Here is a 27888-nt window from a genome sequence, read left to right as displayed (position 1 = left end):
AGGAATAGGTGAGATACGGGTGGATCACACAGTCATCAAGCTTTAAGCATAGGGTAAGTTGTGTGCTTAAGTGCCAACATTTCAGCTCCGACATTTACACCTGTCTTTTCTGCCTCAAAATGCCAGCTTAGGCTGAAAGTTGTAACAACAGAATAGGGTCATTTTTTTTTTAGTATTCTCTAAGGATATTTGCTTTTGAAAACTGAGCCCTGGAATCCTTTGCAGGATGAGATACCAGTGATTGGATTACAATAACCAAATGCCGCTGTGCTGCATGAACCCATATTTGTACCTACTCATTTTATGAGCTAAAATGAATTTCTGTACAAAGAGAAAATGGAATTTGAAATTTCTGCAGCTATTCCATCAGTGAGATGATCAGTCTGATGCCATCACCTACTGTATAGAAGAAGCTTTCTGTCGGAGCTTCTACGGGTAATGTAAGAAGTGACTGGTGCCATTAAAACGGAGCAAGCAGTCAGAGACAAGCAGTTCAAGAGTGACCTAAAGCAGTCATAGCAAAGCAGCACCGGCCATTTGAAGCTGTCAGAGAAGCAGGTCACAAGCAGTCATAGAGAAGCCGCGTATTTCTTAGAGGAAGGACTTAACCTAATAGACTTCACCTTGAATACTACGTTCAATTCTGGTCACCATAGCTCAAAAAGATATGGTGGAATTACTGTAGATAAGGTTCAAAGAAGAGTGACCAAAATGATAAGGGGGGATAGTAACATAGTGACATAGTAAATGACAGCAGATGAAGACCAGAACGGTCCATCCAGTACATGATTAAATATTTCTGGGTCATAGACTATAAAGTCCACCTGGTGTTGTCCTAGGTTCCAACTGCTGAAGTTGCCATCTAATCAACCCATTGTGACATCACTGCTGAGATTGGCTCTTTGGCATTGGTGGAATGAGGAGGCATTGTGACATCACAATCTCAGCTCTGGAATGTTGCTACTCTTTGGGTTTCTGCCAGGTAACATAGTAAATGACGGCAGATGAAGACCTGAACGGTCCATCCAGTCTGCCCATTAGTTATACCCATTAAAAATACATGATTAAATATTTCTGGGTCATAGACTATAAAGTCCACCTGGTGTTGTCCTAGGTTCCAACTGCTGAAGTTGCCATCTAATCAACCCATTGTGACATCACTGCTGAGATTGGCTCTTTGGCATTGGTGGAATGAGGAGGCATTGTGACATCACAATCTCAGCTCTGGAATGTTGCTACTCTTTGGGTTTCTGCCAGGTAACATAGTAAATGACGGCAGATGAAGACCTGAACGGTCCATCCAGTCTGCCCATTAGTTATACCCATTAAAAATACATGATTAAATATTTCTGGGTCATAGACTATAAAGTCCACCTGGTGTTGTCCTAGGTTCCAACTGCTGAAGTTGCCATCTAATCAACCCATTGTGACATCACTGCTGAGATTGGCTCTTTGGCATTGGTGGAATGAGGAGGCATTGTGACATCACAATCTCAGCTCTGGAATGTTGCTACTCTTTGGGTTTCTGCCAGGTAACATAGTAAATGACGGCAGATGAAGACCTGAACGGTCCATCCAGTCTGCCCATTAGTTATACCCATTAAAAATACATGATTAAATATTTCTGGGTCATAGACTGTAAAGTCCACCTGGTGTTGTCCTAGGTTCCGACTGCTGAAGTTGCCATCTAATCAACCCATTGTGACATCACTGCTGAGATTGGCTCTTTGGCATTGGTGGAATGAGGAGGCATTGTGACATCACAATCTCAGCTCTGGAATGTTGCTACTCTTTGGGTTTCTGCCAGGTAACATAGTAAATGACGGCAGATGAAGACCTGAACGGTCCATCCAGTCTGCCCATTAGTTATACCCATTAAAAATACATGATTAAATATTTCTGGGTCATAGACTGTAAAGTCCACCTGGTATTGTCCTAGGTTCCGACTGCTGAAGTTGCCATCTAATCAACCCATTGTGACATCACTGCTGAGATTGGCTCTTTGGCATTGGTGGAATGAGGAGGCATTGTGACATCACAATCTCAGCTCTGGAATGTTGCTACTCTTTGGGTTTCTGCCAGGTAACATAGTAAATGACGGCAGATGAAGACCTGAACGGTCCATCCAGTCTGCCCATTAGTTATACCCATTAAAAATACATGATTAAATATTTCTGGGTCATAGACTATAAAGTCCACCTGGTGTTGTCCTAGGTTCCAACTGCTGAAGTTGCCATCTAATCAACCCATTGTGACATCACTGCTGAGATTGGCTCTTTGGCATTGGTGGAATGAGGAGGCATTGTGACATCACAATCTCAGCTCTGGAATGTTGCTACTCTTTGGGTTTCTGCCAGGTAACATAGTAAATGACGGCAGATGAAGACATGAACGGTCCATCCAGTCTGCCCATTAGTTATACCCATTAAAAATACATGATTAAATATTTCTGGGTCATAGACTGTAAAGTCCACCTGGTGTTGTCCTAGGTTCCAACTGCTGAAGTTGCCATCTAATCAACCCATTGTGACATCACTGCTGAGATTGGCTCTTTGGCATTGGTGGAATGAGGAGGCATTGTGACATCACAATCTCAGCTCTGGAATGTTGCTACTCTTTGGGTTTCTGCCAGGTAACATAGTAAATGACGGCAGATGAAGACCTGAACGGTCCATCCAGTCTGCCCATTAGTTATACCCATTAAAAATACATGATTAAATATTTCTGGGTCATAGACTATAAAGTCCACCTGGTGTTGTCCTAGGTTCCAACTGCTGAAGTTGCCATCTAATCAACCCATTGTGACATCACTGCTGAGATTGGCTCTTTGGCATTGGTGGAATGAGGAGGCATTGTGACATCACAATCTCAGCTCTGGAATGTTGCTACTCTTTGGGTTTCTGCCAGGTAACATAGTAAATGACGGCAGATGAAGACCTGAACGGTACATCCAGTCTGCCCATTAGTTATACCCATTAAAAATACATGATTAAATATTTCTGGGTCATAGACTATAAAGTCCACCTGGTGTTGTCCTAGGTTCCAACTGCTGAAGTTGCCATCTAATCAACCCATTGTGACATCACTGCTGAGATTGGCTCTTTGGCATTGGTGGAATGAGGAGGCATTGTGACATCACAATCTCAGCTCTGGAATGTTGCTACTCTTTGGGTTTCTGCCAGGTAACATAGTAAATGACGGCAGATGAAGACCTGAACGGTCCATCCAGTCTGCCCATTAGTTATACCCATTAAAAATACATGATTAAATATTTCTGGGTCATAGACTGTAAAGTCCACCTGGTGTTGTCCTAGGTTCCAACTGCTGAAGTTGCCATCTAATCAACCCATTGTGACATCACTGCTGAGATTGGCTCTTTGGCATTGGTGGAATGAGGAGGCATTGTGACATCACAATCTCAGCTCTGGAATGTTGCTACTCTTTGGGTTTCTGCCAGGTAACATAGTAAATGACGGCAGATGAAGACCTGAACGGTCCATCCAGTCTGCCCATTAGTTATACCCATTAAAAATACATGATTAAATATTTCTGGGTCATAGACTATAAAGTCCACCTGGTGTTGTCCTAGGTTCCAACTGCTGAAGTTGCCATCTAATCAACCCATTGTGACATCACTGCTGAGATTGGCTCTTTGGCATTGGTGGAATGAGGAGGCATTGTGACATCACAATCTCAGCTCTGGAATGTTGCTACTCTTTGGGTTTCTGCCAGGTAACATAGTAAATGACGGCAGATGAAGACCTGAACGGTCCATCCAGTCTGCCCATTAGTTATACCCATTAAAAATACATGATTAAATATTTCTGGGTCATAGACTGTAAAGTCCACCTGGTGTTGTCCTAGGTTCCGACTGCTGAAGTTGCCATCTAATCAACCCATTGTGACATCACTGCTGAGATTGGCTCTTTGGCATTGGTGGAATGAGGAGGCATTGTGACATCACAATCTCAGCTCTGGAATGTTGCTACTCTTTGGGTTTCTGCCAGGTAACATAGTAAATGACGGCAGATGAAGACCTGAACGGTCCATCCAGTCTGCCCATTAGTTATACCCATTAAAAATACATGATTAAATATTTCTGGGTCATAGACTGTAAAGTCCACCTGGTATTGTCCTAGGTTCCGACTGCTGAAGTTGCCATCTAATCAACCCATTGTGACATCACTGCTGAGATTGGCTCTTTGGCATTGGTGGAATGAGGAGGCATTGTGACATCACAATCTCAGCTCTGGAATGTTGCTACTCTTTGGGTTTCTGCCAGGTAACATAGTAAATGATGGCAGATGAAGACCTGAACGGTCCATCCAGTCTGCCCATTAGTTATACCCATTAAAAATACATGATTAAATATTTCTGGGTCATAGACTGTAAAGTCCACCTGGTATTGTCCTAGGTTCCGACTGCTGAAGTTGCCATCTAATCAAGCCATTGTGACATCACTGCTGAGGTTGGCTCTTAGGCACTGGTGGAATGAGGCATTATGACATCACAATCTCAGCTCTGGAATGTTGCTACTCTTTGGGTTTCTGCCAGGTAACATAGTTTCATAGTACATGACGGCAGATAAAGACCTGAACGATCCATCCAGTCTGCCCATAAGTTATACCCATTAAAAATATATGATTAGATTAACTTGTCTCTTCTTTGATATTTCTGGGCCATAGACTATAAAGTCCACCTGGTATTGTCCTAGGTTCCAACTGCTGAAGTTGCCATCCAAGCTCACTCCAGCCTATCCAACCATCCTGTTTGCAGGATATCTACCATAAAGTCCGGCCAGTAACATCCTCATGTTTCAAGACTAAAGAGGTTGGGAGCTCTTCAGCTCAGAAAAGAGATGACTGAGGTCTACAAAATCCTATGTGGTGTAGAATGGATACAAGTGGATCAATTTTTCACTCATTCCAAAATGGCAAAGACTACAACATGCAATGAAGTTACATGGAAATATATCTAAAACAAATAGACAATGTATTCACTGAAGGAACAGTCAAGCTCTGCATCTCGGTTGCTAGAAGATATTACAAGAGCAGTTAGCATAGCTAGGCTTAAAAAGTTCTGGAGGAAAAGTCCATAGTCTCCTGTTGACAGACGCGGGGAAGCCACTGCTTACCCTGGGATCGGCAGCCTGGAATGTTGCTGCTCTTTGGGATTCTATATGGAATCCTGTTACTCTTTGGGATTCTGGAATCTTGCTACTATGTGGGTTTTTGCCAGGTGGATTGGCCATTCTTGGAAACAGGATACTGGTCTGACCCAGTATGTTCTAAGCTGCAGTAAGTCTGCACTAGGCTTAATGTAGCTTATTGAAAGGACCACTAAGTAAGTGCTAATCATTTCATTACATTTAAGGACTCTCTTTTCTGATTTAGGGGCCTGTCTACTATGCATTTCCCCTATAGATACAAAATAGAACCCCATTCCTCCAAAACTTTCAGTGCATCTGGTCATCTTTGTAAGTAATTTCTCAAATAAGTTTCAGCCTGTAAGTTTAAGTTAAAATAATTTAGGGGCGTTTTTACTAAGCTACTTAGAACAGAATTACTCAGGCATGGAGTGGTTCCTAGCCAATGTATGTGAAAACGTTTGGGCTGAATGGCTAACTTTTACTGTGGTTAATATTTTTAAAGACTTGGGATTCTTATACCTCTGTCCTCTTTGAATGATTAATGAACAATCGTGCAGAGCCTTTAATTAAGAAGAAAAGAAGCCATTTTTATGGAAACCCCCTCTGGAAGGGCACACCGACATCACTTTTTACAGCAGCTTAATTTTTCTCTCCCCAAAATAATAATGGCTATTGATTGATTCAGATCACATATATCTGAATTATTTGCATAAATCTAGACAAGACGAAGCAACAACAAAAAACCCAAACAAACAAAAAAAACCCACCCAAAACGATCATCCCAACCCCCTTCCCCCCAACCCCCGACAACCATAGCACCACAGCACACTGGAAAGCTGGAAGAGATGTATTCAGTCGGGCTGGTGCATTTTTCTAGCTTTCTTGTGCATCAGATCCTTAGAAGAACGGGCAAGGGGCACCTCGAACCTAGCACTGGCATCCCTAGCAGGTGCCCTCTCTGCCAACGGGCTAAGCGCTGAAAAGAAGTAGGCAACGTGCAAAAGATCTTGCAAGAATATTTCACCAGCAGGGGTAAACATATGCCAGTCTATGGCACCGAATGGCAGCGCCCAGGCTCTCTAGAAAGCTTAGGCATGAAAGGGGCTAAGGACACCAGTCTAGTACCGCGTCCAAAGGACTGCCGGTGCCTCCAGCTTTCAGATAGGGATCAGTCTAAGTGGATCCGTGGGGAGGGGGGAGACGGGGATGGCATCGGGGTGCAGAAGCTGCCCAGTCTGCTTCCTGCCTGTAGCTGCCATTATCTGAGCCCGGACTGCCGTGCCACCCCAGCCTCAGCAGGGACAGGGGTGGCCGGAAGAGGAGCAGGGGACCATCTGGCCGTCGTGCACCCCCCAGTCGCACCCCTCGTCGTATGGAGCCATGGTCTATGCCTCGGGAGGAGGAGGAGGAGGGCTCGAGCTCCTCCAGAGCTGTCAGGCAGCCCGCACGGGGTTCAGCACCACCATGGACGCCCTTCTCTTGTTGCTGTGGGCTTGCGTGGCCGCCGCCAGGGCAGGTGAGCAGAGCTGGGGGGGGGGGGGGGGGGTCCCGTTTGCATTCTACCCTTTGAAACTGCAGGACGTGCCCCCGGGGCTCCGGAGAGCGACCTTTGTGTGCAGCTGGCTGGTAGAGCCAGGGGCTGGGGGCTGCAGCCACTCAGGAGCGGTTGGGGAGGGAGGTGGGTGAGCCATTCCGGTGCCAGGGAGGTATTGCAGGGCCACCCCTGGCAGTACGGCTCCTGCTCGTTCCTGGCTTGGGAGGCTTTCTTGGAGAGGGGATGCCAGATTTGGGCTAAAGTTGGGAGGGGAGGGAGGCAGGCTTGGAGCTGAGGGTCCCGGGAAGTTTGGGGACGAAGATTCAATGGCCGAACTCTTGGGTTTCGGCTTCGGACTGATCGCATAACTGCCATTTCTGCCATCCGGAGATGGTACCAGGCAGTGGACAGTGTTGGGTTCTGGGGAGCAGATGGTGCCTCTCTCCTAAGATGCCACATTAATATTCGGCCGCTGAAAGCCGATTTTCTGCAAAGGAGGGGCAGGGAGGGACTCCTCTAAGCCCCTTCTGTCAAGAGAGGGGAAATTCTTAGCCCAGGATCTGGCTCCAGGCTTACAATGGCTAAACCCCCACCAGCGCTAGGGGAGGGGGGAAGGGAGCGACTGGGTTGGAGGGTTTTCCTGCTGCAGGCACACAATGGCCTTGTAATGTTTCTGGTCTCTGCCGGGCCAGGGCCAGTCTTGCGTGCGTTTCACAACAGAGAAGCAGCTCTTTCCACCCCCCCCCACCCCCCACACACACACACCTTTACTGACTGATGTTAAAATCAGGCTGTGCAGATATGACCCTTCCCAGAAATTAAGACGAGCACCGGAACCGGACCGGACACTGGGGAGATTCCAATGGCACTATAGAAATGAGAAGCAGTAGTGCAAGGCCAGGCATCATTGGGAAAGTTTGCTCTGAAAGTCGAGTCTGGCTTTAGCATTCTTATGTATGAATTTCTTTTATCTTTTACTGTGACTACCCTTAAAAGAAAATACAGCTGTTTGAAAGTGGCCCTTCCTGCTCTAATCATTTAGGGCTCCTTTTACAAAGCCGCGCTAGGGCCTTAATGCGTGGGATGGTGCACGCGTGCTAGCCGCTACCGCATCCTCTTGAGCAGGCAGTTGTTTGTTGGCTAGAGCGCGCTAATCCGGTGCGTATGCTAAGAATGCTAGCGCACCTTTCTACAAGGAGCCCTTAGCGAAGCTACATTACCGCGGGCTAACTAGAGAGCGCGCAGGAATAGGGCATGCACCCTCCCCCCCCCTACAAAATACAACACAACGTCTTACATCTGGCATTTTTCAACAGGGAATCGTCGCGGTTTACGGCAAGATGAATGACACTTGTGAAGTAGGGCTTGATTCACTAAACCTTCCGATCGTGTCCCGACAATCGCGAAACCGGTTTTACCGGTTTTGCAATCATTCCCCCGACCCGATTCACTAAACTTCTGCCCGATCAATCTCCTACCCGATCCGTTCCGCCCATGCAAATGAGGGCAAATGGCATGCAAAAGTAGGAAACGATCGATTCACTAAGAAGAAACACCGATTGAGGTTGCCGATCCGCAAAAAAGCAACTGCAGAGGACCAGTCGCTTACTATCCTTGCTGACTCTCCGGCCCTCTTCTGCCCTGAAATATCAGTATCGCGGTTATAACCCCATGTAAAACGACCATCAAAATTAAAAATAAAACTGCAAATTAACTTCACATATACGTAAGAATTCATTTTTAAAATATATTCTGTAAAAAGCGCATTGCGAGCCTGTGGTTTTAACCCGTGGGATTAAAGGGTGTTCTGTTCGATAATCTGGCTTTACTGTGGTCGGTCACAAATCATTCCTTTTTAAAAATCTCCAACGCATGGGGCCAGCAAAAGAAAAACTGTGTCCACCTCTCCCCCCTTTCTTTTGAGCTTGCATGTGCTTTGCGGACGGCACATTCGACGCCCGCCAATGACGTGCGGGAATAAACCCTGCCCACCAACTACACAGGTTTAGAACAAACGCTAGGAAGTTCTTTTTCACCCAAAGGGTGGTGGATACATGGAACGCGCTTCTGGAGGCTGTGATAGGCCGGAGCACGTTTCTTTCTCGGCGCCCCCTCCGCCTCTTCCCATGCCTCCCTTCGCCACATGTGCACCCCTTCCTTTCCTCGTATCTCTAGTTGTTCACCACTGCGAGCAACAACTTCAACGTATTCCTCACCACCGCGTCAGCTCTCCCGCTGACGTCACTCCTGGGTACCATGCATAGGAAGAGCCGCCGGGGTCGCAAGGAGCACATTGGAGTTATTGCTCGTGGCGGGAGAAGAGGGGGGTGCGTGTGCAGCAGGGGGGATGGGGGAAGGAGTAGGGGTGGAGATGAAGTTGGGGGAGGGGTGCCTCTCACCCTCGCTATGCCACTGATGGGTAAATGCACAATCCCTAAGGAACACTACTTCATGCCCAGCTGTCCTGCCCTAAGTTCCAAATCTGTACACACAAATGTTCTCTACAATTAAAAAAAACACTCTCTGTGGGTGGTGGGGAGGTGTTTGGGAGGACAAAGAGGGGGCAATAATCAGTTACTGCAGCTACTTTATTGCAGGATTATTTATTTAAATTTTTTTTATATACCTGGCCTTCAAAACAGACGCTTGTAAGGGCTTCAGTGCACATTGGCTTGAAAGGCCACTTGCTAATAGCCATTTTCCATTTATGGCACAATAGCCATTAACACAAAACAGGCCATTTTTATAGCCTTGGTGCACAAGAGGAACTTGAAATGTAACTTAGATTTTTAAATCTTCTATCATGAACTTTGCCCTCTTTCTTACCAGGCAGCTCTTTGGGACAAGGACTTTACACAATTATTACTGACGTCTATCTCTTATTTACATATGAGAAAAAAAGCTAAACACTCATTTGCTCTCTAGATGTTTGAGTAATTGATATTTCATTCTAGTTATAGGTTTTCTTTCTTTCACATCCAATTGTAGGTTATTATTTAATCTTTTGTAAACCGCAGAGAACTTGACGGTTAGGCGGTCTAGAAATTGATTTTATGTTATGTATGCATGTTATGTTAAGATAACAAGGAAAGTTTTTGCCGTTGGTTGATACCAGATCACCCATTATCTGAATGGCTTACACAAATCTAGACGAGACAAAGCAAAAAAGAGACGTCCCCCATCCCCAAAGCACTCCAGAAAGCCTCAAAGAATGCTTTTAATCACTCTCGTTCTGCATCAGATCCTTAGAAGGACGGGCAAGGGGCACCTCGAACCTAGCACTGGCATCCCTAGCAGGTGCCCTCTCTGCCAACGGGCTAAGCGCTGAAAAGAAGTAGGCAACATGCAAAAGATCTTGCAAGAATATTTCACCAGCAGGGGTAAACATATGCCAGTCTATGGCACCGAATGGTAGCGCCCAGGCTCTCTAGAAAGCTTAGGCATGTGAGGGGCTAAGGGCACCAGTCTAGTACCGCGTTCAAAGGACCGATGCTCTACCGGTGCCTCCAGCTTTCGGATAGGGATCTGTCTAAGTGGATCCGTGGGGAGGGGGGAGACGGGGATGGCATCGGGGTGCAGAAGCTGCCCAGTCTGCCTCCTGCCTGCAACTGCCAGTGTCTGAGGCCAGACTGCCTCCCCAGCCTCAGCAGGGAGGGGGGTGGCCGGAAGAGGAGCAGGGGACCATCTGGCCGTCGTGCACCCCCCAGTCGCACCCCTCGTCATATGGAGCCATGGTCTATGCCTCGGGAGGAGGAGGAGGAGGAGGGCTAGAGCTCCTCCAGAGCTGTCAGGCAGCCCGCATGGGGTTCAGCACCACCGGACTCATGGACGCCCTTCTCTTGCTGCTGTGGGCTTGCGTGGCCGGCGCCAGGGCAGGTGAGCAGAGCTGGGGGGGGGGGGTCCCGTATGCATTCTTGCCTTTGAAACTGCAGGACGTGCCCCCGGGGCTCCGGAGAGCGACCTTTGTGTGCAGCTGGCTGGTAGTGCGTGGCCGGAGCTCAAAGCCTCTCCTGGGTTCAGGTTTCTATTGTGCCTTATGGGTGCTCCACTGAATCCTGGCTAAACCCTCAGCAGGGCTAGGGAAGGGGGGGAGGGGAGCAACTGTCTTGGAGGGTTTTCCTGCTGCATGCACACAATGGTCTCTGCCGGGCCAGGTCCAGTCTTTTGTGCATCCTGTAAGTGCGAGAAGCAGCTCTTCCCTCCCCTCCCCCTACCCCTTTACTGATGATAAAAACCGAGAGCTAAGAGAGGTTGCAAATATGACCCTTCCCCCAAATTCTCCACCTGGGACAGATGAATTTGGAACTAGATCAGGCAATGGGGAGGGGAAGGGGGGAATCAGTGTATATGGGGGCTCCGTGGCATTTTTCTGAAAGTTTGCTTTAGCCTTATTTATGAATTTCTTTTATCGTTCACGGTGACTGCCCTTAAAAAAAGAACATTTTAAACTACAGAGCATTTGTTTTTTGAAGTAGGCTTTCCTTCTGTGGATAGAAAGTGCACCTGTTTGAAAGAATATTGTATACGGATGACTTCAAAGCGTTCTGGGTGCTGAACCTTTAAAGGGAATAACTCTTGACAGTTTCCTTTTGCTTCAGAAATGTTTAGAGGACTGTGAAATCCAGACGAAGCGTCAAACTGACAATTCCAGATGCCAAATGTAGGGCTCAAATGATCTTGTGCTTCTTTTGGTTGCAATCATGATAATAGGCTCTGATTTAGAGCTCGGTGGGGGGAATTCTCTTGATAGGGAGCAAACGATGCCTGATTATCTTTTGTGGAAATTTGCATCGTCAATGTGCTCTGCCTACTTTGTTATTTATATTTAATTATGTTAAAGCTAGCAAAACCTTCTTTTCATGAAAATGAATAGTTTAAGTGACAATCATTATAATGAAAAAAAAAAACCTTATACCGAGATTATTTTTCCTAACTTCTAACTTTTTTAGTGCTGAGAAGGCATTAAAGGGTCTTTTCACAAGGACTCCTGGAGGAAATGCCATAGTCTGCTATTGATAGAAAAAGTCCTTGGGATTGGTAACATGGAATGTCGCTACTCCTTAGGATTCTGCCAGGTACTTGTGACCTGGATCGACCACTATTGGAAGTAGGATCCTGGGCTAGATGGAGGATTGGTCTGACCCGGTATGGGCTATTCTTAATCACTTTTGACTCTAAAAGGTATGCAGTCTTAGAAATGGACGGTTTTGCAAAGGGGACGGATCCTTGAAAAAGCCCGTAGGTGAAACATGTCGGAAGCAGTCCCTGCCGACATTCAGCCAAGTCTTTAAGCCATTCGACTGCGAATTTGTAGAGTGGTGAAAAGTAAACAAAAGTAGATGAACTATTTAAATAGAATATTGTAGAGACCGATGAAGATGGTGTAGTGGTTTAACCTAATGGCACGTTTGTTCCCTGGGTGCACTGTTGAGTTTTAAAATTTTTTTATAAGAAGTCATTTCTTTGGGACACCATTAGGCGTTTAGACGTTTTGTTTATGCGTAACGCAAATGACGTCAGTATATTCTTAATCGCTAGCATGCTTACTACAGCTTAAAAGCTTCTGCAGGCAGTGGCGAGGCATTCTGCAGTAAAGTCTCAATGTGTGCATGCAAACCACAGTGCTAAAAAGTATTTCTGATTTATTTTTGGGGAGAGGGTGTGTCTGGAGGGTAGAGCATGGGCATCACATCATGCATCAGCACAGCCACAGTACAGGGTGCTATCTGATTAGCGTGGGATTAGCGTGTGAGCCCTCAATAGACAAAATGCCCTCAATAGGCTAAATAATTGCTAAAAAAAAAAGAAGAAAGAAATTAATTAACTAATAGGTGCCTATCTGATTCTATAAAAGCTATTATTGCATGGTGCTTAGTTGCGCCCAATGCCTAAGTGGATGGGGCATGACTTAGGCACTCGAAATGTAGGCCTTTAAAACCCTGTCCTACATTTCAGGCGCCTAAGTTTTTACATAGGCGCCGCTAGCCGCGATTCCGTAAACGGTGCCTAAGTGTGATTGAGACACGGCCCAGTGCCATTTGTTGTAGGCGCCATTTATAAAATCAGCCCTTAGGGCCTAATGCTATAAAGTACACCTGAAATTTGAAAGCTCTATAGTGTGACGCGAAGCACAATTATCAGGGCCGATTAAGCGTATTAATTAAGTTAGGCACCTATATCAGCTAGGTGTACCAATATAGGTGCTCAACTTTAGGTGGATTTTAAAGAATTTGCTTGTAGTGTTAACGGCTCACACGCTAGTTTTTGTTAATGGCCACGGAAGGGTGCGCTAAGTATTGCTTAGTAAATGGACCCCAACATTTCCGCATTCTTATAGTTTTCAAGTTTTATTTAAAATTTGATATACCACTTAAAAAACTGTCTAAGCGGTGTACAAAGTCATAGCTATTAAAATCAAAGGGGAAGACATTGGACAATAAGACTTAGACAACATATAAAAAACAAGAGGATTAGGGAAGAAGTGAAATTTGTAATAGGAGAGAGAGACATAAAAGGTCAATAGCGGGGGGGGGGGGGATAGGTTCTTCCTTCTACTTGAACTCTAGCGTCTACTTGTCATAGGCGTCCTTAAAAAGGAAGGTCTTTAAGTTGGTTTTAAATCTGTCCATTGGAATTTCCTCCCGGAGATGAGAGGGCAAAGAGTTCCACACTGTAGATGCTGTAACGGAGAAGATTTTCTTTCTGGTGGTATCGTAGAATAGATGTCGCGGGGAAGGGATCACCAGAACATGTTGGTTGCCTGATCGAAGTGTTCTAGTTGGACAGTGTGAGATAAGAAGTCTGTCAATGAATCCAGGTGTATGTGTTAGTTTGATTTTAAAAATAAGTAGTAAAATTTTATATGTAATACGATGAGTAATTGGGAGCTAGTGTGATTTTATAAGAAGGGGGTAATGTATTTGAATTTTTTTGCATTATGTATTAGTTTCACTGCCGTGTTTTGAATAATTTGTAATCTTCTTTTTTCTTTTTGGGTGATATCTTGATAAAGGGCATTACAGTAATCGAGTTGTGATATTACCAGGGAACGTAATGATATATTAAGAGAAGAGTGTTCCAGTAAGCTCGTAACTGATCTGATCATGGGTTCATTAGCACCATCATGAAGTGAGCTCAGACTATTCAATGTCATTTCTTGGATTCTGTGATCTGTAATAAGGTTTACTGATTCACAGTGAGTTATCTAGCATTAAGTCATCTTCTGCAATGATGAGCTAAATGATCCGTAATACACAGTGACTAACATTTTGGTAATCTCCCACACTTACAAAAGAAATTCATTGATTATTTTTGGAAGAGTACAGTGAAACAGCCCATGCAGGAATTATCAGTGAGTCTCAGTTGATAGAAAACTCCAGAGGGAGAGGGCATAGAATGAGGTTAAGAGGTGATAGGCTCAGGAGTAATCTATGGAAATACTTTTTTACAGAATGAGTAGTAGATGCTTGGAACAGTCTCGTGGAAGAGGTGGTGGAGACAGAGACTGTGTCTGAATCCAAAAAAGTGTGTGGACAAGCATGTGAGATCTCTTACAGAGAGGAGGAGCAGACTGGATGGGCCATTTGACCTTTATCTGTCATCGTGTTGCTATGTTTCTATAATTGTACATTAAGATCAAACCACATTGTCTCTTGGGTGCTCAGATGTGAAGCCTCGATGATAGCTAATAATGAGAACATCTGGTGACAAGATTTCGCAATGCAACACGGGCATGGGGTGGTTGGATTGTAGCGGCCTTGCAAACATGTGACACAGGCTTAATTTTAAGCAAGATTCTGGGTTTATCCAACTCTTGTTGGAAAATTGCTGCGGTCAGGGAGTGCTTTCTTTTTTTTTTAATTTAGCAGAGACTGAAACAATCTTATATGCTGGTCATCCAAGAGCACATGGCACTGAGCTCCCTCTTCCAATGTGCATAATACAATAACAAGGAGGTTGAATTTACCAAACACTGGCTGGCACATGGGTTACCTCCAGCCTTAATCCTTGGCGCCTAGTTGCAAGAGAGAGCAGTACTTTTATTCAGTAGGTAGCTGCGAAGCGAGGAAAATACTTTTGTAGATGAGAAGTAGATACGACTGTACATACTAATTTACAAAAAGCATGCTATGCGACCTTGTGATATGAATCTTTTTTACACTGCTACTGTTTGGTCCTTTTTACTGAAAAGCTCAATGCTATATTTCTTTGTTCAGAAAGAGACTTTTTAGTCAGACTCTGGGGGTTTCACATTTGTCATTTGCTGTTCTACGGAGGATACTGAACAATTTTGGTTTTTAATTTTCACCAGGAAACTTCTCAACACTGTTACTCGGAGGGGGGGCTTTTACAAAACTGTAACGTGTTTTTTAGCGCCGGTCATGGCAGTAACAGCTCCGACACTCGTCAGAGCTCTTACCGCCCCAGCCAGTGCTAAAAACTGTAAAAGGGGTGGGTGAGGGGAGGTTGATGTGCTCCCCAGGCTTCTTTAGACATGGCATTTTTAAAGCTGTGTGCTCCAAACCAAAACCATAGAAACAATTCAAAAATTATTCAAGGAGCATTTTGTCTTATGCTGCCTTGTCTCCAAAATATAGTAGGAACCTAAATGGACACGGCAGGCTCTAGTCCATGTAGCCAGATGGCATTGGAGTTTTCTGCGTGTTATATTTTTCTCCAGAGGGGTGATAAAACCTGATAATATCAGTCCATGTTGCTACTTTTTCAGGTTCTGGAATGTTGCTGCTCTTTGGAATTCCAGACTGTTGCTACTCTTTGGGTTTCTGGCAGCTACACGTGATCTGGATTGGTCAGTGTTGGAAACCGGATCCTGGGCTAGATGGACCATTGGTCTAACCCAGTATGGCTATACCACCTTGTTAAGCCATTTACCTGGCCAGCCCAACAATTAGGCAAATCTGGATTTCAGGAAAACCATTTGACACTGTTCCACAAAGACACTTTCAATAAGTAGAGTCAGATAAGGTTTAGAAAGCAAACTATAAACTATAAGCAACAGGATTCAGATAGAGGGTGTCAACAGGGTCCAGTCTGGTGAATGGAAGCGACCAGCAGGGTGCCAGAAGGGTAAGTGCTAGGTCCAGTCATCTTCACCGTTATCAAGCGACTTCATGGAAGGTAAAGATCTTGTTGGTAGATGACAGGAAATTCTGCTTCAGAGTAGACACGCCAACAGAGAGAGATAAGAAGACAATGTCAACAAATGAAGAGTAGTCAAGCTTATTAAGTAATTGTTGTTAATAGTAACAAAGTAGTCTGTCCATAAGTTATACCCATGAAAAAATACATGATTGGATGAACTTGTTTCTTCTTTGATATTTCTGGGCCGTAGACTGTAAATATAAATGGTCTTGTCCTATGTTCCAAATGCTAAAGTTGCCGTCCGAGCTCACTCCAGCCTATCCAACCATCCCATTCTTTGCAGGATATCTACTGTAAAGTCTGGATAGTTAACGTCCCCATGTTCCAAGTTAGTGGAGTTCCCATTGATGCTCACCTACATCAAATCACCATATATGGGATACAGACCATGCAGGACTGTCCAATAAGCAACCTTAATTCTTTAATTTACATCCTTTGATTTCTGATTAGAGATCCTCTATTTATATCCGCCTAGAAATGTTGATAGAGCGGAATATACATTTTTTAAATAAAAAAAAAAAAATTAGATTCACAAAGATCATGGGGATAATTAATTAGTGTGACAGATTAGTGGGGAGGCAGAGCATTTCTTCATGTATATCACAGGTGTTACTTGCACACTGAGAGAAGTCCTACTTGTACAGATCTCTGCCCCCCACCCACCCCCCTTGAGTACTGTATCAGTTTTAGAGATCAGACCTACAAAGGGATAAGAGGGGGAGAAACAACCTCTGGATTCTATATTTGGTGTCCAAATTTGGCCATCAACCCGAGATGCGTACGCAACTGAACTGGCTTATGAGCCATTATGAGCAATAATTAGGAACTAATGATCAATTATTGATGTTTCTTGGCGCCAAACAGGATTTGCTTCCTCATCTTGCAGCACAGTATTCTATAACGCAAGGTGCCCCAATCCCATCACCGGCAAATCAAAAGGGTGCTTGGCCATGGGAGGGGCAAAAGCATGTCAGGGGTATCGCGCGTGTTAAAGAATATTGGGTCTTCACGCCCAACTTGAGCATCAGCATCCATTCCAGGCTTCAGCAAGCATAAGCGTGGCGACGAAAGCTAGGGAGTGTGAGTCGATGCTAAGCGGGACCCTAGAAAGGGCACCCATAGGGGGCGATCTTTTCCCATGCCCATTCTTGAGCTATGTTTATAGAATTAGGTTCCAGGCGACACAGTTCTATTTCTTTCCAACCTAGTTCTACTTGATGAATGCAAAGAGACAGGAAACGTTGCCCTGCTTGCTCACAGGTCGATATTTGTTAAAGATTTTAATGTGAATCTGGCTTCCGACTGTTGTAAGAACAAGCTGATTATACCAGATATAAAGAGGACGGATAGGAAGAGATTTTTTTTTGTTTTGCCTGTGTCTTAAGAGTAGTGGAAGGCATATGACCTGGCTATAAATAGATTTCCTCTCTGTCTCTGAAGAATTCCCCAAACAGCTCTCTGAGAAGGAGTTTGGAGGATCAGAAGGGATGAGGCAGCGCGGTTACTGCTCTTTATTAATAATTAATTAAATTGTAGCTTATAAAGTGTCTGTACAAAGCCTGTAGAGCAAACTGTTAAAAGAGCCAGATGGATTTTCATATGCTTGTGTATAGTATATTGTCCTGATCAGAAACGCTCTGTGTGGTGGGATCCATGGTAGCCACCCCAGCGGGCCCATTTCTAGGGGCTGGATTATGATCCCTAGCATGTGTTTTTATGAGGTAAATCTCTTGCAAAGGCAATTCCTGGGTTTTAAGCTGATTTTCATGCAATGATTTTGATCTAAAAAAAATAAATCTTACTGCTCCTTTCCAACCACTGGCTACTTGCGTGGAAACAAAAATCCTCTGCAAAATGGTTGTGTCTTAGCATGGCTTTCTATAAGTAAATTGTCCTGGTAGATATCATTTTTGTGGCAACATTCTCTGAACTGGTGGAATATCTGTTTCAGTTGCTCAGAGCTAGAGGCGTGAACTGCTCTCCGTACATCTGGCCAGGGCAGTGCTTCACTATTTCACTGATAAATGGAAGACAGGCAACATGACCCTGAGCCAGTTATGAGCTTGTATGAGCAGGAAAAACATTAGTGGGGAATATGCAAATTCTGTGAGGTACATTTTTCTTGCAAGTGCTTTACGAAATGCTGTCAGGACTGTTCTCAGACACACAGAAACATGATGGCAGATAAAGGCCAAATGGCCCATCTGCAGCATCCACTAGCTCCTTCTCTCCCTGTAGACTAAGGGGCTCATAAACGAAAGAGAAAAACGTCCATAAACCGGCCTAAGTCGGCACTTGGACAATCATCAGTCAAAAACGTCCAAGTGCCGATAATAAAACCGGGTTTTGGATGTATTTAAAAATGATCTAGGCCACGGGTGTCAAAGTCCCTCCTCGAGGGCCGCAATCCAGTCAGGTTTTCAGGATTTTCCTAATGAATATGCATGAGATCTATTAGCATACAATAAAAGCAGTGCATGCAAATAGATATCATGCATATTCATTGGGGAAATCCTGAAAACCCGACTGGATTGCGGCCCTCAAGGAGGGACTTTGACACCCCTGATCTAGGCCTTCACAGTGCCGCTGAACCACCATAGCTAAATGGGGCGTTTCAGGAGGAGTGTCGAGGGTGGGATTTGGGTGGGACGTGGGCAGGCTTAGATTTAGTCGTAATGCACGTATAACCGAAAGTTATACAGCACAGGATCGATGGAAGTTGAACGTTGTGACTTAGACCATTTGAAACATGGTCTAAGTTACAAAAAAAACACCTAAAGTGACCAGATAAGCACTGCAAACACATAATACAGATCCACACACACTACCCCAGTGATCACTGACCCCCCTAAAAATATTAATCACAACTTGAAAATTGTGCCTCTAGAACATCATCACCTGGCAGCTTGGCAGAGGAAAGCCTAGTCGTGCAGCACAGAGGCGTCTTAAGCCGTCTTGGGGATGGGTTAGGGACCCATGGAGAGGAGGACCCATGCCCATAAGCCCCTGTAATCACTGCATTGATATTGAAACATATGCAGTCCCCTATACACTCCAAAACCCTTTTGTACTGGCATATAAGTGGCTCCTGCAGCCATAAGGGCTATTGGGGTGGTAGATAAGTGGGTCTAGGGGATTCTGGAGGTGGTTTGGGGGGGCTCACCTTAACCTATAAGGGAGTTGTAGTGAGATGAAGACATGGCACCCTTTTTGTGAAGTTCACAGCAGTGCCCTGTAAGGTACCCCACTAATTAGGTGCCATGTCTGGGTGTTCAGTCCATCACTTTGCAGACCCCTCCCATGTCCAACAGGGCTTGTTCTAGGTGTTTTTGACGGATGAAAATTTGGCGAAAATGTGGTATAAAGATAGACGATTTAGCAGCTTGGACGATCAGATCAGCAGGATGTATAGTTAGACGATTTTTGAAACAAAAAAAAATTTTGGATGTATTTTTCAAAAATGTGTCCTAGGATGTTTTTTTTTACTTTGGACCACTTGCGACTTAGTTGAAAACGGACTTAGACATTCCTTTCGATTATGCCCCTCCATGGCTCTTAACATTTGCATCTCCTCTTCCTATACGCTAAGGATCTTTACACCTGCATTGTGAGGTCATAGAGCTTTATGGTTATAGAAACGTGATGGCAGGTAAAGGCCAAATGGCCCATTCAGTCTGCCCATCTGCAGCATCCACTATCTCCTCCTCTCCCCGAGATCTCATGTGCCTGTCCCATGCTTTCTTGAATTCAGGCACAGTCTCTGTCTCCACCACCTCTTCCGGGAGACTGTTCCATGCATCTATCATCCTTTCTGTTAAAAGGTATTTCCTCAGATTACTCCTGAGCCTATCACCTCTTAACGTCATCCTATGTCCTCTCATTCCAGAGCTTCCTTTCAAAGCCATTTATCTAGATACTGGTCTCCCTTATTGGATAAATAGCTTAGTTGGGCCTATTTGTTGGTATTCAATGGCACTAAGTGGACAGTGCTGCTGAATACCTTTACAGACCACCTTGGCACTTTCTAGATTGGAGGGAGTCAATTATATAACTGGGTACCCCCACTTTGGTACTTGGAGAGTATGCAATAGGAGTCTATTTCAGTGTAGAATGGAGCCTGTGCACCAAGGTTGTTATTGAAAGGTACCCTAAATGACTTGTGGCCTCAGTTGGCCTCTCATGGAAACAGAATACTGGGCTTGATGGACCTTTGGTCTGTCCCAGTACAGCAGCTCTCATGTTCTTATGTGAGTCAAGTATAGGACAATCAAGCCATTGTGACATCACTGATGAGGTTGGCTCTTAGGCATTGGTGGAATGAGGCATTGTGACATCACTGCTGAGGTTGGCTCTTAGGCATTGGTGGAATGAGGCATTATGACATCACAATTTCAGCTCTGGAATGTTGCTACTCTTTGGGTTTCTGCCAGGTACTTGGAATTTGGGTTGGCCACTGTTGGAAACAGGATACTGGTCTTGATGGACCTTTGGTCTGTCCCAGTATGGCAGTTCTTAAGTTCTTATGACTTGTGATTTAGCAATGCCCTCCCTGCTGAATAAAAGTTAGCCGAGCTGTAATATAACAATGCTCTTGTTGCAAAATGGGAATTTCTTACCCTCCCTGTTTTCCGATTGCCAATCAAAAATATAGTTATATTGTGGTGTTACACTGAATTAAAAAAAAATAGGCTGCAATTGCTTCAAAATATGGCTGTTCATTTGATTTTTAGTGCAAAAAAAAAAATATGAGCAGGTTACTTCTCTTCTGAATCAATTACATTGGTTGAAGATTGAGAAGAGAGTACATTTTAAATTGGTTATACTTATATATAAATTGTTGCAGGGAATGGGACCAGAAGGTTTAATGACTTATTATAACTTTCCCAATAAACAGAGTTACCTCCTGGCGCTTCTCTAAGTTCTTCTGGTCGTTTGAAATCTTTGACAAACAAATCTTTTGCGTTTATGGGAACAAAGCTTCGGAATGATCTTCCAGCTGCACTAAGAAAAGTTTCTTCTTATTATATCTTTAGAAAATTGATATTTATTTTTTTTTAAACTTTTTTTTATTTTTAATGATCGTTAAATGAATAATTTTGTTTGGACACAATATTTTTGCAACTGTTGCTATCCACCTAGAATCTATTGTGAGAACAGGATAGACAGATTGCTCTCATCTAGCCTCAACCCTTTTGAGAACAATGCATATTTCGGGGTGACAGCTCTGAAAGATTAGATACTATGTAAGTGACCGGTAATAGTGACAGGGTGTTAATAAGAAGCAGGCTAAAACTTTAATTTGTGGGGAGCACATGCTGGAGTCAAGGTACTGCAGTCCGAAGCAAAGCTTCCTCCTTCTGTGTGTGCTTTGGTGACACGATCGACCTCCCAAGGTCGTGTATAAATCATGCTGTGTGAGTATTGGCAGCTATTGTGCTGTGTATCTCTGCGTGGATCTGAGTCATCGCTGGATCTAGGCTGAAACAATAAGAGGCTTTTGTAGGCCACGGGCTTAGTCTGCTGAAGGGACTTGCCAGCTCTCTAATCTCAGCGAAGACCGCGGATGCTGTTTGATACACCTCTTCCGAACACCGCAGGAAACACATTTCTGCATAAATGCAAAATATTTCCGCCCTATTAAATCAGACGAATGCTAAAACGAAATTCTGTTTGTATCAACCATCAACAAAATGTTTCGGTGAATAAAACTGCTTCCAGTTTCTCTGTGTACAAGTATCTGGTGCCATTCAGAATGCTGACAGTAATAGCGATTGGAAAGCACTATCTGCACATTCCCTTTCAACTCTCTTCCGCTAACCTTCTCTGTATCACGCACATGCATTAGAAATACTTTACTTTTTTTACTCCTTGATTACTTGTCATCATCCACTTGTAACTGTACCTGGAGTGGAGGAGGCGGCCTGGTGGTTAGAGCCGTTGTCTCGGCACCCTGAGGTTGCGAGTTTGATCCCAGCCTGGGAAATTCACTTATTCCCTCCATTGCCCTAGGTATCTGATTACTATTCAGTGTATTGTAAACTGCCTCGGGTGAATCTCTTCATGAAAAGGTAATACCTCACTTCCGCTGTTGATTAAACCATCTACTAGAAAGTTTTATGAATACTTCCTACCTTGTTCTTTCCTTTTCCCATCTTGCCTGCTGATAGAGAAATCTTATTGAATGCGTATGGAAATAGTTTTCCCTTAATTTAGGGTTGCCACATTTTACAATTGCAAAATCTAGACACCCTAGACCCACCTCCAGGCCCGCCCATCTCCACCGCAGTCCTGCCCTAGCTCCGCCCCCCCGCTGCCTGCTTTGGTCGGGCAGGAGGCAATCGGCGATTGAGAGGAGGCTTTTGAAAATCCGAACAAAGTGCATGTCCTGGGAAATCCGGACGTCTGGTAACCCTACCCTTAATGTACAGGAAGGGTCTGCAAGGACAGTGTCTGCATAAGACACGCACTAGAGAATGACATGGTGACAAAATTCATCACCGTTCCCGTCCCCGCGGATAACCGTGGGAAATAATCCCATGTCATTTTCTAGTGTCTATTTCAACCTCGGTCCTTCTACACCAGCATTCTTCAAAGCAAAGCTTGAGGGTCAGTGGTTGTGGCTATTCATACGCTGATTCTTATGTGAGCCAAGGATAATGAAGCCATTGTGACATCACTGATGTGATGGTGGAATGAGGCATTATGACATCACAATCTCTGCTCTGGAATGTTGCTGCTCAATCTCAGCATTCTTCAAAGCAAAGCTTGAGGGTCAGTGGTTGTGGCCATTCATACTCTGATTCTTCCCTCTTTCCTTAAAGAATGACACGAAGATGGTTTCCCGCGGGGACGGGAACGGTGATGAATTTTGTCACCGTGTCATTCATTCCTCATCATTTTCTATGTGTGGAAGAGGGATCCTGCCCAAAGTGCTTAGCGGCTAAAGATAGGCCCGATATTAATATGGCCTAGTTTTGCCATTAAACAGAGCTGATTAGGCACTGAATATCCTCGCCTAGCCGGCTCTGAAGACATTTCTATTTAAAGACACTTTCGATCTTTAACCGCTAACCATCGTCTCCCGCACAGATGTAGCAATTCCTATCCTCGAGGTACTTACCATATTTGTCTTTCCATTCACGATTGCATTTCTGCCCCCTAACCTACTGTTGGATACTGTTCGTCTATTAATGTAATCGTATGTCTAGTATTGATACCAGTCTATAAACCCCATAAATTTTATATTTTTATCCTTGTACACCGCTTAGACATTTGCTTAGGCCCTCTTTTACAAAGGTGAGCTTAAGCGTTTTAGCACGCGATTAGCACACGCTAAATCCACACGTGCGCTAACCGCTAACGTGTTCATAGGATAACATGCACGTGTTAGCGTTTAGTGCATGATTAGCATAGCGCACCTTAGTAAAAGTAAGTGGGATAACAAATTTTTAAATAAATTTGAAACTTGTAGCCAATTAGGCCTGGATTCTCTACATGGTGCTGTTGTCTGCGGCCGCCTTAAAAGCAGCTGCCAATTACATGACGGCGCCTTTTAGAGAATCGTGCCTCCGGCAAAAGCAGGTGCTGGAAATGTGGGCCAGGGCCTGCCTTTACGGCGCCTACCTTTGATACGAATCGTGCCTATGTAGGTGTTTTATGGCGCCTAACGCCGCTTTCGGTAGATGCTGTAAAGTGCCTTCAGAGATGTGATTCCAGCACCGTTTTATTAGGCACTGGTAGGTGGCTTGAATTTTAAGTCTGCTTTTAAAAGGCATTTTGGACTTAACTTAGGTGCTATTTATAGGCCTAGGCCTGGACTCTCTAAATGGTACTGTTGTCGGTGGCCACCTTACAAGTGGCCAGCGATCATTTGTGTGTTAGGTGCTGTGAAGTGTCTCTAGAGGTAGGTGCTGGTAGACGCCTTGAATTTTCTTTTAAGTCCAACTTTAAATGTTATTTTGGACTTAACTTAGGCACTGTGCCTAAGTTAAGGTGTTATTTATAGGCCTAGGCCTGGGCTCTCTAAATGGTACTGTTGTCGGTGGCCACCTTACAAGTGGCCAGCGATCATTTGTGTGTTAGGTGCTGTGAAGTGTCTCTAGAGGTAGGTGCTGGTAGACGCCTTGAATTTTCTTTTAAGTCCAACTTTAAATGTTATTTTGGACTTAACTTAGGCACTGTGCCTAAGTTAAGGTGTTATTTATAGGCCTAGGCCTGGGCTCTCTAAATGGTACTGTTGTCGGTGGCCACCTTACAAGTGGCCAGCGATCATTTGTGTGTTAGGTGCTGTGAAGTGTCTCTAGAGGTAGGTGCTGGTAGACGCCTTGAATTTTCTTTTAAGTCCAACTTTAAATGTTATTTTGGACTTAACTTAGGCACTGTGCCTAAGTTAAGGTGTTATTTATAGGCCTAGGCCTGGGCTCTCTAAATGGTACTGTTGTCGGTGGCCACCTTACAAGTGGCCAGCGATCATTTGTGTGTTAGGTGCTGTGAAGTGTCTCTAGAGGTAGGTGCTGGTAGACGCCTTGAATTTTCTTTTAAGTCCAACTTTAAATGTTATTTTGGACTTAACTTAGGCACTGTGCCTAAGTTAAGGTGTTATTTATAGGCCTAGGCCTGGGCTCTCTAAATGGTACTGTTGTCGTTGGCCACCTTACAAGTGGCCAGCGATCATTTGTGTGTTAGGTGCTGTGAAGTGTCTCTAGAGGTAGGTGCTGGTAGACGCCTTGAATTTTCTTTTAAGTCCAACTTTAAATGTTATTTCGGTCTTAACTTAGGAGCTAGTAGGATGTCTACTGACACCCAAGCTAAAGCGCTGTTTATGGAATATGGGCCTTAGTGTCTAGCTTCTAACTGTGAATATTCAGCACCCTGAGGTTGTGGGTTCAAACCAACACTGCTCCTTGTGACCTTGGGCAAATCACTTAATCCCCCATTGCCACAGGAACATTAGATAGAATGTGAGCCCACCAGGACAGATAGGGAAAATGCTTGAGTAACTGAATGTAAACCACTTAGGTTATAATGGTATATTCAGTAAATATTAAAAGACAAAAAAATAAATACATTCAGCAGGAGATAGTCAGCTATATCCTACTGACTAGCACTGATATACTGTTAACTGGCCAGGAGCCATTCCTAGGTGGTTAAATAGTTTTGAATATCAGGGGAGGTAATTTATTAGGATTTATTTACTGCCTTTTTGAAGGAATTTACTCAAGGCAGTGTACAGCAAGAACAGGATAAAGTTAAGAGGTGATAGGCTGCAGAGTACTCTAAGGAAATACTTTTTTACAGAAAGGGTGGTAGATGACTGGAATAGTCTTCCGGTAGAGGTGGTGGAGACAGAGACTGTCTGAATTCAAGAAAGCCTGGGATAGAGGGAAATATAATGGTTATTGATGGGCAGACTGGGTGGGCCATTTGGCCTTTATCTGCCATCATGTTTCAATTTTTCTATGTTACTACAGTTCTATGACCTCACAATGCAAGTGTAAAGAGCCTTAGTCTATAGGACGAGGAGATGCAAATGTTAAGAGCCTTAGCCAATAGGGAGAGGAGAAGATAGTGGATGCTGTGGATGGGCCATTTGGCCTTTATCTACCATCATGTTTCTATGTTTCTATAAACAATAGAAAATACTTTGATAACAATGCAAGTTATAGGATAGTATATTACATTACAATATCAACACAATATGCGAAGCAAAGATGGAACGTATAGATATCAGGAGTTAGAAAATAAAGGGACTGATTTGAAGAAGTTGAACTTGAGGACAGAATGGCGCTTGAATATAACCATCCCTAAATGACTTCTGCATAGCTAGACTGTGTGTATTTTCTATTACGTAAGCTTGTAGTGTTGCATGGTCGGTCGAACAATCTGCTATAAACCCTTTTTGTATTGATTTTCCAGTGAGAGCATTGGGGATGGACCCGGACTTACAAATCGACATTATCGCAGAGCTGGGCCTGATGAACACCAGTGCTGGAGTTACTCGCGTATCTGGACTACACAACGCCAGCAAAGCGTTTTTATTTCAAGGTTAGTCTCCCTGATTTATTTAATCTGGTCTCGCTGACCTGCCGGGACGGCATTTGATTTACTGCGCACTTATTTCTTGAACGAAGCGCGCACAAGTTGAATAACAGCTGCAGACCCTACGCAAATTGACAAGGTAACAGGAGCAACCAGTTGGCTAATTAAAGGGTTTGGCTTCTTTCGCTAGTGCTCATATTTAATGCATGTTTTAATGGGTTGCCAATCATTGCTCTTTATATCTAACCATGTTATCTATGTTCTTCAAGTGACCTCTTCAAAATGGCTTCTAAATGGACAGGTTGAGGTCTTTTAAGGCAGTTTGCTTGAAATGTTCTTTACATTCGCTTATATACTCAAGACGCAATTATTTGTAGATGCCTTTTTCTAGTCAATAATTTTTTTTATATTGTTGATGAATCATTCATGATCCTTTGTTTAAACCTTTGGTGTTACTTTGTAGATATGTTCTCTGAGGATTATTTGTTTATTTGTCTAATTATGTTCTTATAATTTTATGTATGCAAATTCTGTAAACCATCTCCATGAGTTTTGTCGCTGTCCCTGTTCCATTCTGTAAGCTCTACCTTAACTGCACAAGCCTCGAATGCTTATGGTTTTAAAGTGTTTGAGGCTTGTGCAGGTGAGGACGGAGCTTAGGCATTGGTGGAACGAGGCATTATGACATCACAATCTGAGCTCTAGAATGTGGCCACTTAGGATTTGAAAGGGTTTGAGGCTTGTGCAGTTGAGGACGGAGCTTAGGCATTGGTGGAACGAGGCATTATGACATCACAATCTGAGCTCTAGAATGTGGCCACTTAGGATTTGAAAGTGTTTGAGGCTTGTGCAGTTGAGGACGGAGCTTAGGCATTGGTGGAACGAGGCATTATGACATCACAATCTGAGCTCTAGAATGTTGCTACTTAGGATTTTAAAGCGTTTGAGGCTTGTGCAGTTGAGGACGGAGCTTAGGCATTGGTGGAACGAGGCATTATGACATCACAATCTGAGCTCTAGAATGTTGCTACTTAGGATTTTAAAGCATTTGAGGCTTGTGCAGATGAGGACGGAGCTTAGGCATTGGTGGAACGAGGCATTATGACATCACAATCTGAGCTCTAGAATGTTGCTACTTAGGATTTTAAAGTGTTTGAGGCTTGTGCAGATGAGGACAGAACTTGCAGGAATGGGGCAGGGACGGGAAAAGAACTTGCCAGGATGGGAAAATGAGTTCCCACAGGGATGGGGAAAAATTTGTCCCTGTGCCATTCTCTACTCCACTCCTCCTGGTTTTGTGATTGTATTGTCAAGTATGCATCTATAAAGATGCCCGACTCTCCTGACTACTTTTTTTATGTGGCTAATAGGCATGATGTGAAAAGACCTGCATATTTACTGCAGGCTGAAGATCCACGTAGCCAGATAGCACTGATTTAAGTGGGTTGATCTTGTTTTAGGTGTGTAAGATGTACATCTTTGAAATTTACCCATTTATTAGATTACGAGAGTTCATGTGGGAGTGAAATACCGATATGTACCAAAGAGGATCAATCCATAATCTCTTTAAACTGGTGATGGCAAGATTGGCAAACAGTGTAAGGCTGCAGAGGGAGTCTAGGATGCATAAAGAAAGCCATAACCAATAGAAAAAAGCAAGCAGTCATGGCTCTCTACAATACATTGGTGAGATGTATTTTAGAATATTGGGTTCACATTTGGAGAACATCCCTCACTTACAGTCCCTTTTATCAAGCTGCGCTAGAGTTTTTTCTAGTGTGGACTGGCGCGGTAAATGTTCCAATGCTGATAGAATTCCTATGAACATTGGAGCACTTACCTCTCCGGCCTACGATAAAAACCTCTAACGTAGTTTGATAAAAGAGAGGGTTTAAAAAAAAATAAAAAAAATCTTTATTCATTTTTAAACTTATAATAAGTGTGATAACATATCCATACAAATAACCATAAATATATCACTTAATAATCAACAATGATACATATA

General features: G+C 43.9%; 1 protein-coding gene across 5 annotated transcripts in view; it reads left to right on the top strand.

Moving 5' to 3' along the window:
• The first annotated feature begins 6607 nt into the window (after nucleotides 1-6607).
• NELL1 (neural EGFL like 1) overlaps nucleotides 6608-27888 on the top strand; it is a 291095-nt gene continuing 269814 nt past the window's right edge. For all 5 annotated transcript variants that reach the window (XM_033928928.1, XM_033928927.1, XM_033928925.1 and 2 more), the window contains exons 1-2: nucleotides 6608-6665; nucleotides 25761-25889. In XM_033928928.1, coding sequence (XP_033784819.1) covers nucleotides 6614-6665; nucleotides 25761-25889 — 181 coding nt within the window. In that variant the 5' untranslated portion in view covers nucleotides 6608-6613. The remainder of the gene's footprint in view (nucleotides 6666-25760; nucleotides 25890-27888) is intronic.

This window comes from Geotrypetes seraphini, chromosome 19 (assembly GCF_902459505.1).
Source record: "Geotrypetes seraphini chromosome 19, aGeoSer1.1, whole genome shotgun sequence".
In the NCBI taxonomy this organism is placed as follows: Eukaryota; Metazoa; Chordata; class Amphibia; order Gymnophiona; family Dermophiidae; genus Geotrypetes; species Geotrypetes seraphini.
This window is presented reverse-complemented; position numbering and strand designations above follow the sequence as displayed.